The sequence below is a fragment of the Lepus europaeus genome, chromosome 10 (genome assembly GCF_033115175.1).
Source record: "Lepus europaeus isolate LE1 chromosome 10, mLepTim1.pri, whole genome shotgun sequence".
Classification (NCBI taxonomy): domain Eukaryota; kingdom Metazoa; phylum Chordata; class Mammalia; order Lagomorpha; family Leporidae; genus Lepus; species Lepus europaeus.
This window is the reverse complement of record NC_084836.1, coordinates 15,971,864-15,985,308: the sequence shown is the minus strand read 5'-3', so window position 1 is coordinate 15,985,308 and position 13,445 is coordinate 15,971,864. Positions and strand designations below refer to the sequence as shown.

Genomic DNA, 13,445 nt, shown 5'->3' with positions numbered 1-13,445 from the left:
ATCTTTTATGCATTTCTGAGGATCACTGTGAGTATCTCTTCATGCAGAATTATAGATTTGGGATTGAATTTTACTGCTTCTATATAACTGATACTCAGAAATGTAAGTAAATATACATTTTCCATTCAGAAGGCTTTAGTTATTAGATTAGAATGCGCTAAGAACCTGAGCTTTAGTTGATTTAGATACATGGTCGTGAGATTTAGTTTTAGTAACAGTAAAATGATGAATGTAGAAGTCTGTCACACACTGTGTTAAAGGATTTAATAGTCTATTGTGAAGAGAGTCAATTTCTCTTAAAATGTTTTCTTATCCAGGCCTGTATAGAACAACAGTTTGATTCTCTCAATGGAGGAGTATCTGTGTCAAAAAATAGCACTTTTGCTGAAGAATTTGCACATAGTATTCGCTCAATTTTTGCAAATGTAGAAGCCAAACTTGGTAATGTAAATTGGAATTTTTGTTATTGTTTATAAAGTTTGCTTTTCTTTGAAAGCATAATTTAAGTACATTATTCTGCTTTTCTCTGATGCTGTTGTTTTATAAGGAGAACCTTCTGAAATTGACCAGAGAGACAAGTATGTTGGAATTTGTGGACTCTTTGTACTGCACTTTCAAATTTTTCGAACTGTTGATAAAAAGTTTTATAAGTCTTTATTGGACATTTGTAAGAAGGTAAGAACCTAAAACTTATTTTTCAATTTAAGTAGATTAAAAAGATTTTGAATTTTATTCCTAATTTATCAAAAAAATGTAGTAGTGTTCAGTTTTAAGATTCAGACTTTCCAGAAATAAGTAACATAGTAAATGAAAATGCTCCATAAATTCTGTTTCAAATGAATGCATGTGTAGGTGGATATTTTTGGTATTTTTTTCTTGTACATTAACTTTGGTTTATTACAATTAGTACTTTTTCCCATCTTATTTTTCCTTGTTTTCCTTCTGTTTTCTCCCTCTTCCTCTTCTTACCCCTCATTCTCATTTTTGGAATCTGTTTGCTATTTCTGTGATGCAATCTCTGGTTTAAAACTTGAGACTTGTTTGTGTTAGTTTAGATACGTGGTCATGAGAACCTGAGCATCTTTAGGATTTTTTTACACTAACAGAGTGAAAGTAAATTACATGAGGATTCAAGTTTCTGTTTTCTTTTTTTCATATTTGTATTCATCTGAAAATACATGAAAGAATGTGAGGTGTGTGCACACATGTGTGTTGCTTTGTTTAATATGTAGGGAAAATTAAATTGTCATGCTCTGCCCCAGATTTGGAGAGACCCTGACTCTGGGCTATGCTAAGGTACTTGTCTTATGTTTGAATGAGTATTTTTTGTAGTTATTTTTTTCCTAGATGAATTGTCTTTGTATTGTAGAACTATTAAACAGCTAATTGTTTAGCCTGTATTTATAATATTTCTCCCTTGTCTTTACTATTTCAGGTACCAGCCATCACTCTCACTGCTAATATTATTTGGTTTCCTGATAATTTTCTGATCCAGAGAATACCAGCAGCTGCCAAACTTCTAGACAGAAAAAGTCTTCAAGCCATTAAAATGCACAGGGATGCTTTCCTACAGCAGAAAGCTCAGTCACTTACCAAGTATGTTTTGTAAACAACCATAATGAAGATATTTAGAAATCTTACACTGCTGCTAAATATGTAAAAAGCATTTGAATTGTCTGATCAAGCCTACTCATTACCAGGGATGAATTGGACAGTCCCAGGAGATTTCTCTCCTCCTCTCCCCTTCCCTCCCTTTTTTTAAAAGATTGATAGATTTATTTGAGAGTCAGAGTTATGCAGAGAGATGGAGAGACAGAGAATCTTCCGTCTACTGACTCACTCTCCAAATGGCCACAATGGCCAGGGCTGGGCCAGGAAGAACCCAGGAGCTTCATGCAAGTGTCCTTATGTGGGTGATGGGGGTCCGAACACTTGGGCCATCTTCTGCTTTTCCCAGGCCATTAGCAGGGAACTGGATCAGAAATATACTGGCACACAAAATGGCATCCATAAGGGATGCTGGTATTGCAGGCAGCAGCTTTACCTGTGCCACAATGCTGGCCCCTAGAAACTTAGCATTTTTATTTTTTTTATTTTTTTAGAAAGAGGTCTTCTATCTGCTGGTTTATTCCCCAGATGGTCACAGTGTTGGGTGCTGGGTCAATCTGAATCCAGGAGCCAGGAGCTTTATCCAGGTCTCTCAAGTGGGTGCAGGAGCCCAAGCACTTGGGCCACCTTCCACTATTTTTCCAGGTGCATTAGCAGGGAGTTGGATCAGAAGTAGAGCAGCCGGGACACGAACCGGCACCCGTGTGGGATGCTGGTGTCACAGGCAGCAGGTTTACCTGCTATACCAAAACACTGTACTCTTAATATTCTTTAACATTTTGGAATGTTGCTAAAAAAAAAAAAAAGCCAATATATATTTAGAGTACGTTAATTACTGTAATATCTAAGTTTTGGAAGCTAGGGATTGGTGGTTCCATTTAATCTTACTGGTCAGATCATAGCCTGTGTTTGGTGGTGCCATGTTTTAGAAAGACAAGAAACTGCAGCGTAGCTGGGTGGAGCAGATGAGACTGTCAGAGGATCTGGAACCATGCCACCCCTTTTAAAGGCTCTGAGAAGTTTGTACAGTGTGGCCTTTGAAAGAGAAATCTGAGGAATGATGTGCTAGGTTTCTTTAGATATCTAAGGGACATTTGCACTGAAGAGGGGACAGATTTAACCTCTGTGGCTCCAAAGTGCTAAAGGAAGACCAAAAGCTGAAGATGACAGTAATAATAGTTGCTAATATTATGGATGCTAATTATGTAGTGGGGTTTATGCTAAAGGCTTTAAATGCATCATCTCTTGTATACGCTAATGGTCTTCTCATGTAGAAAATAAAGTAACAGCTTATGCTTACTGAGTGCTCTCTGTAAGCCAATTAACTTCCTGAAACTTCACACATATCATCTTTGCTGAGCAGAAAATCCCATGAAGTAGATAACTGTTGTTGTTACCATGTTATGGATGATGCAACTTGGGTACAGAGAGATTGAGTTTGCCTAAGTGTAACTAGTAGGTGCAGCAAACTTCTGCTGTAGTGGTTAAGATTACACTCAGCAAGACTGCATGTCATGTAGGAGTACATAGGTTTCAGTCTTGGCACCACTCCTAATTCCAGCTTCCTGGTAATGCATATCCTGAGAGGCAGGGGAGATGGCTTAACTAGCTGGGTCCCTGCCACCCACATTGGAGACCTGGATTGAGGGCTTGGTCCTACTCCTGCTGTTACAGGCATTTGGGGGAATGAAGTAGTGATTGGAGATTGTTATCTGTCTGTCTCTCAAATGAATAAAATAAAAATTTAACTAGGAGGGGCAAGGGGAGGCAGTCCAGCTCTAGAGCCCAAGCTGTTAATACTATATAAGTTAATACTATATAATATAAGTTAATACTATACTATATAAGAGTTTATAGTACTATTTTTTTAAAAATTGCTTTTCTGATAAGGAAAACAAGGCTTAGAAAATGAAGCACTTTGCCAGGTACACAACTGGGGATGTGTCAGAGGGGATTCGAACCAGCATCGTCCCCATTCCAGTTGAATGTGCTGCTCTGAGGATGCACTCCCTCCGCTAGAGTTGGCTTGGCAGAATGTGTGTGACAGTCCCAGATACTGCAGCAAGTGAGTCTGGCTAGGTGGGAGGATGAAGGCGTTGACTTTCTCAGATGCCTGACGGGGTAAAATCATGTTTGTAAGTTCTTGGATTCCAAAGACACTCCTGTAGAATCACTCTTGAGCTCTGCGGAGCTGAAGAGGGTAGCTGTCAGGTTTATTCTTCTCACATTTCTGCCAAAGGAATTTACCCAGTTCAAATGAAATCTGGTGTTGGAAGAGGTTGTGGCCCGCATGTGCTGTGTTCTGACTTTATAGAGAAAGTTGAGGGGGTAAGTAAGTGGAGAAGTTTCCCTTCCTCCACACTGACCACCAGATCACTGCTGGCTGCTGCACCAGCTGCCTATTTGATTATGGTCCAGGGTTTGTGGTTGTTGCTTTCTGCTTTGTTCTAGCCGTTGACACTGGGAAAATCCTGGCTCTAGAGGCTAGGGGTCTGAACCTTTGGCTCAGAACTCAGGCTCTGACACTTAGGTGTTGACTGTGCTTAGTACTTTCTCTTGGGGCAGGAGATATGTTTTTTCCTTGCTGTTTTTCCTGTTTATATTTTTTTAAAGATTTATTTATTTGAAAGAGAAGGAGAGACAGAGACAGAGAGAGCGAGCGAGAGAGGTCTTCCATCCGCTGGTTCACTCCCCAATTGGCCGCAACGGCTGGAGCTGCACCTATCTGAAGCCAGGAGCCAGGAGCTTCTTCCAGGTCTCCCACGTGGGTGCAGAGGCCCAAGGACTTGTGCCTCTTTTACTACTATCCCAGGCCATAGTAGAGAGCTGGATCAGAAGAGCAGCAGACAGGACTCGAACTGGCACCCATATGGAATGCCGGCACTACAGGTGGTAGCTTTACCTGCTACACCACAGTGCCGGCCCCACTTGTTTATACTTTGAAATGAAGCTGGCAGACTGACCATAGCCTTAGTCATTTGGGGGCTCTCTTTGTCAACTGCTTTTTTTTTTTTTTTTTTTTTTTTTAAATTTTTTGACAGGCAGAGTGGACAGTGAGAGAGAGAGAGACAGAGAGAAAGGTCTTCCTTTGCTGTTGGTTCACCCTCCAATGGCCGCCGAGGCTGCCGCAGCGCGGCCAGTGCACCGCGCTGATCCAAAGCCAGGAGCCAGGTGCTTATCCTGGTCTCCCGTGGGGTGCAGGGCCCAAGCACTTGGGCCATCCTCCACTGCACTCCCAGGCCATAGCAGAGAGCTGGCCTGGAAGAGGGGCAACCGGGACAGAATCCGGCACCCTGACCGGGACTAGAACCTGGTGTGCTGGCGCCGCAAGGCGGAGGATTAGCCTATTGAGCCACGGCGCTGGCCTGTCAACTGCTTTTTTAAAATGTGAAGCAGTTTCACTTTTCTATGTTTACAAGAATAAAACTATCCGGATGTAGGAATGATGGGCAAAACTAACAGATAAACCTCTGCTTTATGCTGCATGGTCTGATCTAAAGCAGGCTACATGCCCTTCCCGGTATGTCGCCTTAATGATGTTGTTGACAAAGTTGCCGTCAGGGGTGCTGATGGTTTAGGTTTCTTTCTCTGGTCCTTGCCTCTGACTTTTCTGTCCCCTCCTGTACTTTGTGTCTCTGCTGAGTCACAGACTCCTCAGAAGTGGAGCTGTTCTCCTAGGAGTCTGCCTTTCTCTGTCCCAGACTTTGAACTCAGGTCGTCCGTAAGTCAGATAATACACTCAGCACCACTCGGAGCAGGGCCCAAAGTACGAGACTTGATGTCTTTTGCCTAATGGAATCATGACTCTGCAGAATCCATTTTTCTGATTTTATGGTAGAATAACACCTCCCTAAATCACAATTAGTAGAGCTTTTCTTGTAATCCCTCTTCAGACTGAGTTTTGAAATTGACACCTAATTGAAATTGCCCACTGGTATGGCCAGCCACCCACTTCAGTGTGGGATTATGGAGCTTTCGTCTAGCTGAATCTGTTTAACTGCAGAAGGTTTTTAAAAAGCTGGTAATGCCAGATTACTGAGAGGAGAATTGTCTATTTTTTGTACCCTACATTGTTTAAAGAAAAAAGAAAGGCTACCTTAAACAGCTTTTGGTTTTGAGTGGGATTGTCTGAGATGAGACCCAGTGAAGAGATGATTTAGTGTTTAGTTATCCTTTTCACTTCATCACTCAATCTATTATTGATTTAATCATTTTGGGATGGAAAAGCTTTGTCAATTGGTGTGTGAATCTTGGCTCATCAGTTGCTTACAAGTTGTCTGATCTTGGCACAGTATTTCTCTGTATGGAGTTTTCTCTACTATGGAGATCATAGTACCTCCTCATAGGGTTAATGTGAAGAGTGAGTGAGTTGATTTGTGTAAAATGCTTATAACAGTGGCCAGCCTATAATAAACAGTAATTTCTGGCTTTATTTTTATTTTATTTAGTTGCTGAAAAACCACTTCCATGGCTCCTGTTCTGGTTCAGTGTGTCATCACCTTTCTCCTACGTTACTGCAGTAGCTTCCTGGGTAGTGTTCTTGCTTTCATCATTGTCCCTTTTATTGTTGTAGCATGTCAGCCAAAGTATCGCCGATCCCCTTGAAACCACAGTTAGATTAAGCTGATGTGTTTAAACCTCTAGCGACTTCCCAGCACACTGACAGTCGAAGTCCCTGTTTCCTCCAAGGCCTTCCACAAATCTCCCCACTCTGCTCCCTGTGCCTCTCTGAGCTCCTTTTCTCTTACCACTGTTCACTATGCTTTAGTTACGCTTTTGGTGTTATTACTTAAAAATACCATGCATTTATTACTCACTTTCCTTGAATTCTCTTCTGTCATATATTTGCACGGTTACTCATTTGCTTCAAATATTCACTCAAAATGACCTGTACAACCAGTCTACTTTGATCACTGTTTAAAATTGTACCCACCACTCCAGTCCTTGTCCCTTTTCATGAATTTTTTTTCCATAGCATATATTACCTGATACCTTCTAATTGGAGATATTAATTAACTTTGTTAGACAATTCTTTGTAGAATGTAAGATAAATGGGAGCAGAGATTTGTGTGTGTGTTTTTACTGCTAATTTCTGTTTCATTCTTAGTGCTGAGAAACAGTGCCTGGCCTGTGTGGGCACTAATTGATTTGGTAAATACTTGTTGATTGAGGTAAAATTATATATTTACATATAATATCTTTCTTGAAAATGAGAAAAATGAAATTGCTACCATAAAGAAATATTATTCTAATGTGGTGAAATAGAAGTAAATTTTATCTTTGTTGTGCTGAGTAATCCCAATATTTTCCCAATCTTTGTTAGAGATGTGCAGTCTTACTACGTCTTTGTGAGCTCATGGATGATGAAAATGGAGTCTATCTTATCTAAAGAGCAGAGGATGGATAAATTTGCTGAAGACCTCACCAATAGATGTAATATTTTTATACAGGTAGTTGCATCTTCTTTCTTAGAGTATTTTGGGGGTCATTATTTTGTTAATTTATAGAAATTGAGCTTGGAAAAAACTGTGGAGAGGATAGGATATGTTTTTGTTTTTAAAACAAATTGATTTGGTTACATTTGGATCTTTGTGTCTCATTTAGATTTTTCTAATATTCTCATTCAAAGCTGCACATCCCCTTCAAAGCATTTTTTTAGCTCGTGTTTTAATGTTCTTTTTTCATTATCATTTATTTTGAAATCTTTAAAAATTTTTATTGTGATTTCTTTGCTCTGTGGAGTTTTTTTGGAGAGTATATCTTAATTTCCAAATATATGAGGACTTCTAAGTTACTTTTTATTATTGATTTGTAGAAATAGTATTTTGAAGTTTGCTTTATGGCCCTGTTTATAGTGGAAAGAAATGTCTGATTTGCATTTGTCAGTGATAATATCTGCAACAAGTGAGGGTGTCCTTGACAAGAGTGTCATATAAATGATTTTTAAAAAATATTTATTTATTTATTTGAAAGGCAAAGTTAGGGAGAGGCAGAGAGAGATCTTCCATCTGCTGATTCACTCCCCAAACAGCCACAACAAAGCCACAAGCCAGGAACTTTGACCAGGTCTCCACATGGGTGCAAGGGGCTCAAGCACTTGGGCCATCTCCTGCTGTTTTCCTAAGCCATTGGCAGAGAGCTGGATTGGAAGTGGGGCAGCTGGGACTCCAACTGGCACCCACATGGAATATTAATGTCGTGTGCAACAGCTTTAGTCCCTGCACCACAACACCTCCCCTGGTTAATGGTTTTGCCCATATATTTTATCAGTTACTGAGAGCGTTAGGTGAGAATCTCTCATTATTATTGTGAATTTGTCTGTTTATCCTTATAGTTGTGTCAGTTTTTGTTTAATGTATTTTGAGACTTAAGCCCATAACATTTAAAGTTAACATCTTCCTAGTGAATCAAATCTTTTATTAAGAAATATCCATATTTATCTCTAGTAATGCTTTTTGTCATATGTCTCTTTTTTAACTCGGGCAGATGTTTCCACTCCGGATGTCTTAATGTTAATGCTTGAGTGATTAAAGGTGAAAACTTGATCTAATGATGGCCTCTGAGGGGTGAGGCTGTAGGAGGTCTTTGGGCCATAGAGAATGGGCTCCTGGAGGGTGGTACTGTTCTTTTTTTTTTTTTTTTTTAAGATTTATTTGTTTATTTGAAAGGCTGAATTAGAGAGAGAGAGATATCTTCTATCTGCTAGTTCACTCCCCAGATGGCTGCAGCTGCTGGAGCTAGGCTGATCTGAAGCCAGGCGCTTCTTCCAAGTCTTCCATGTGGGTAGCAGCAGGGTGGCAGGGGCCCATGTACGTGGGCCATCTTCTGCTGCATTCCCAGGCACATTAACAGGGAGCTGGATGGGAAGTGGAGCAGCCAGGACTTGAACTGGTGCCGATATGGGCTGCTGGTGTCAAATGTGGCAGCTTTACCCACTATGCCATGACATTGGCTCCCTGTCATACTTCTCTTGTGTGTGATGTTAACCTAGGTATACGAGTTTTCTTTTAGTTAATGCATGGGACATGTTTTTTGATACTTTTACTTTCAGCCTTTCTGGCTCCTTACATTTATTGAATGTCTTGTGTAATCAGCTTAGATTGTCCCCTAATCTGATAATCTTTATTTCTTCATTGTGGTATTTCTTAACGTTTGCCATTACTGATATATTTGGATTAAAAGTGCCACCTGTTTTGTATTTGTCTCACTTTTCCTGTGTTTCTTTTTTCCTTGCTGTCTTTTGGACTGTATTATTTTATTTCTTCCCTTCTCTTAGTTTAATTCTGTATTATTTTACTGTTCTTTTAGTGGTTACTCTCGAGATTTTAAGATGCATTATTTACTCATTCAACTCTAAATAAGTGATTTTGCCACCCTTTAGACACTTTTTAACGTAAGGATCTTAAATTAGAGTGGTTTAATTAATTGTTCTTCTTCCCCATCCTTTGTGCTGCTGTGGTTATTTTGGTCCTCTCTGAATTTTGAATCTCATTGCTACTGTTTCTATAGTCATTGTCTTTTTAGATTTACTTACAAATCACCTGTTCTGTTGCTTTTCATCCTTCTGATGTCTCTGAACTCAGGAAGGAAATACTACTGGTATTTCATTTCATGAGTTTATTGGTGAATCCTCAGTTTCTGGTCTAAATATGTCTCCACTTCAACAATTTTGCTGCGTTGTAATTCTAGGATGGCTGGGATTTTGTTGTTAATGTACCTTTGGAAAGTGTCGTTTTTCTCGTATTGTTGGTTAAGAAGCAGTTCTTGCACTGTGGCATAGCTGCTTAAGCCACCACCTGTGGTTCCTGCATCCCATATGGGTGCTGGTTTGAGGCCCAGCTGCTCCACTTCTGATCTGCCTGTCTGTTTATGCACTTGGGAAAGCAGCAGAAGGTGGCCCAGGTGCTGAGGCCCTGCACTTTCATTGTTATGGGCACAAGTCTCAAAATACATGGGAGACCTGGAAGAAATTCCTGGCTTTGGCCTGGCCCAACCCCGGCCATTATGGCCATTTGGGGAGTGAACCAGTGGGTGGAAGACCTCTCTCTTGCCTCTGTAACTCTGCCATTCAACTAAATAAAACATATTTATTTTATTATTTATCTTTAAAGCAAAACAAAGCATAAAAACCCAGGAGCAATTGTTGGGCTTTGTTGCTTTTTAAATATAACATGTCTTTCTTTAATTGCTTATCAAATGTATTTTTTGTTTTTTAGCATAATTACTACAGTGCCCCTATGTGTGATTTTGTGTTTGTGCTCCTTGGGATTTATAGGGCTTTAGGAATCTGTGGAAATTTACAATCAAACACTTTTTTGTATTCTATTCTCTTTCTATTCTAACCCAAGCACAGTGGTATAGGATGTAGGCAGCTTACTCACTGGATCAAACACCCATCTCTGCCTAGATTTTCTAGTTGTTCATAGCAGAAAGGGTGGTTTAAGATAATTTATTCTGTCATTAACAGACCACAGAGTGCTCCCTTAGTTTATATTTTATTTATTTTATAGATTTATTTACTTATTTGGAAGAGAGGGAGAGACAGAGAGAGAAAGACTTTCCATCAACTGATTCACTCCCCAGATAGCTGCAATGACCGGGTGTGGGCTAGACTGAATTCAAGAGCCAAGAGCGGTCAGCCGTGGCTCACTTGGCTAATCCTCCACCTGCGGCGCTGGCATCCCATATGGGTGCCAGATTCTAGTCCCAGTTGCTCCTCTTCCAGCCCAGCTCTCTGCTGTGGCCCGGGAAGGCAGTGGAGGATGGCCCAAGTGCTTGGGCCCTGCACCCACATGGGAGACCAGGAGGAAGCTCCTGGCTTCGTACTGGCGCAGTGCAGCGCCGGCCGTAGCAGCCATTTGGGAGGTGAACCAACGGAAGAAAGGCCTTTCTCTCTCTCTCTCACTGTCTGTCTCTATCTGTTGAGGGAAAAAAAAAAAAAAGCCAGGAGCTTCCTCTAGGTCTCTCACATGGGTGGCAAGGGCCCAGACACCTGGGCCACCTTTGATGCTTTTCCCAGGCCATGAGCAGGGAGCTGACTCGCAAAGTGGAACCACTGGAACCTGAACCATTGCCCCTAAGGGATGCCAGTGTTACAGGCGACAGCTTTACCTGCTACACCACGACGCCCAGCTTAGATTTTAAATTACTTCCTTTGGGAATGTGCTTTAGATTTTAATGATGAACGGGATGATGTGGGCTTATTCCTGTACATCAGGCTTCCCTGCTGGAAAGAGGGACACCCACCTTTCCTTTTCTGCCTGAGAGTTGACTCCTGGTCTTCTTATTTGTGCCTTTAACTTTGCCTAGTGCTAGACTAGGACAGAGTCTGGTGTGAGACCCGTAGTTGACAAGGTAGAACCTACGGCTTTCTGCATGTATGCCTCAAGTTTTGGTCTTGGTGTCTGTTTTTTAAGGATGCTACCCTCTGTTTCACTTCTTAATTCTCTTAATTTGCCTGTCTCTTGACCGCAGAGCTATAAATGGATCAGAGAAATTGCTACTTCCCATCCGGGTTGATGTCACTTCCTTAGTGAGCCACTGTCACTGATGGGACAATGCTTTATCGTTCATGGTGAGGGCACATACAGTGAGACACGTTGGCAAACTGCTTCTTTCCCTCCTCTTTGGATATATCCACCATAGAATTTAGTTTCATCTTTAAACTTTACATGTGTCTTTGTGGGACTTCTATAAGCTCAAAATATCTCAGTCTTTATCTTTGCATTTCTGTGTGTCCCTTTTGGTTTTAAATGACAACATTTGAGGGTTAATACCATTTTCCCTGTTTTCTTGTTCTGCTTTGTTTCCCCTGAGTTTAATATTAAACCATTCTTTTAAACCTCACAAGACTTGTACCTCCTTCATGAGTAGAGAATCTGTTCTTGTTGGGCTGGAAGGAGAGAAGGCCTGCTTAGCGCCTCTCAGGTGAGCAAGGATCAAGGGTGCCAGTTGCACCTGACTGGGGAATGTCAGCCTGTGGGCTGTGTAAGGCCCATGAAATCATCTGGTCTCTAGCCTTGCCAAGCCAACCACAGGCAGGACTTGAAAGTTATGCTAATTTTTAAGTGGATCTTACATTTATATATATGATGTATTTATGTGAAGGGCAGAGTTACAGAGAGAGTGGGAGAAACAGAGAGCTTCTATTCACTGGTTCATTCTCCAAATGGCTTAAGTGGCCAGTGCTGAGCCAGGCCAAAGCCAGGAACCAGGAATTTCTTTCGGGTCTCCCATATGGTTGCAGGAGCCCAAACACTTGGGCCATCTTCCACTGCTTCCCAGGAACATTAGCAGGGAACTGGATCATAAGCGGAGCAGCTGGGATATGAACCGGTGCCCATGTGGAATGCTGGTGTTGGCAGGCAACGGCTTTCACTGCTACACCTCTTTGCTGGCCCCTAAGTGGATCATGTTGATTGGCCTAGTAATGTTATAAATATCCAGATGGCCCTTGGGAGAGAAAAGGCCTCTCTATCCTTGGCTAGATGAGGAGAAAAGGGGGAATTGTCTGAAATGCTGAAGTTCTCTTGCATATCTGTATTGGCCAGAGAGTGGGCTTGTCATTTTTGAGATTCCTAGCTCTTTAGAGTCCTTAGCTTTGCCCTAAGAGGCAGCATTTGGAAGTCATCTTTTTTTTTTTTTTTTTTTTTTTTTTTTTTTTTTAAGATTTATTTATTTATTTGAAAGGCAAAGTTAGAGAGAGGGAGAGTTGGGCCAGGCTGAAGCCAGGAGCCAGGAGCTTCATCCAGGTCTTTGTGGATACAAGGACCTAAGCACTTGGGCCATCTTCCACTACTTTCCCAGGCACATGAGCAGAGAGCTGGATTGGAAGTAGAGCAGCCGGGACTTGAACAGGCGTCCATAAGGGATGCTGGTGTGCAGTTTAACCTTCCTCGCCACATCAGCCCTGGCAAACATCATTGATTCTCTTCCCTGGCAGGTGAAATAAGAATGGGAAGACATTTTCCTGACGTCTGTGTTGTTTTTCTGGAGATTCCTTTTTTTTAATGAGGAGATTCTTTAACTGTGACTATGCATTATAATTTCAGTGGAGCTAAACTTCTGATGTGTCATTGAGCAAATAAACTCATCAGGGCTGCTTTGAAACTTAGACACCATGTCTCTGTGAGGAAGAATATTTTAAAACCGAAGAGTTGGCTTTAAGATGAACTTGAAAAACATTAGTTATTGGCAAATTGAGGAATGACTGTTACTACATACAGAATGAAGTCCTGTAGAAATGCACTCCTTCCTTGTGATTATAATCAATGTTTTGTTTTCTTTTCCAGGGCTTCTTATATGCATATAGCATTAGTACCATTATTAAAACCACAATGAATCTCTACATGTCATTACAAAAACCAATGACCAAAACTTCAGTTAAGGCATTATGCAGACTTGTTGAACTTCTTAAGGTAGGTTTTAGGTGGTTATTATTATTTTTTAGTGTTTATTCATTTTCTTCTACTTGGAAAGGAGAGCAATGGAGAGCCAAAGACGGACATCTGTTGGTTTATTCCTCAGATACCTGCAACAGGCTGGGCTGGGCCAGTCTGAAGCCAGAAGCCCAGAACTCCCTGCGTGTCTCCCATGTTGGTGGCAGTGGCTCAAGTACTTGGGCCATCTTCACTGCCTTGCAGGCGTGTTAGCAGGGAGCTGGATCAGAAGCAGAGCAGTCGGGACTTGAATTGGCACTCTGATAGAGATGCCAGTATCTCAAATAGTGGCTTAAGTTAACCGTTGAACCAAAATACCAGCCCCATATTAAACTTTATTACAAGTTAACGTAGTGAGAGAAAAGATGGAAAATGTGTTAGCTTCAGTATTACTAGTGA

General features: G+C 41.2%; 1 protein-coding gene across 2 annotated transcripts in view; it reads left to right on the top strand.

Annotated features, from left to right (window-relative positions):
• The window catches only part of WASHC4 (WASH complex subunit 4), a 69,892-nt gene that overhangs the window by 19,899 nt on the left and 36,548 nt on the right, over positions 1 to 13,445 (top strand). For both annotated transcript variants that reach the window (XM_062202985.1, XM_062202984.1), the window contains exons 11-15: positions 318 to 441; positions 548 to 675; positions 1,436 to 1,596; positions 6,932 to 7,058; positions 12,900 to 13,025. In XM_062202985.1, coding sequence (XP_062058969.1) covers positions 318 to 441; positions 548 to 675; positions 1,436 to 1,596; positions 6,932 to 7,058; positions 12,900 to 13,025 — 666 coding nt within the window. The remainder of the gene's footprint in view (positions 1 to 317; positions 442 to 547; positions 676 to 1,435; positions 1,597 to 6,931; positions 7,059 to 12,899; positions 13,026 to 13,445) is intronic.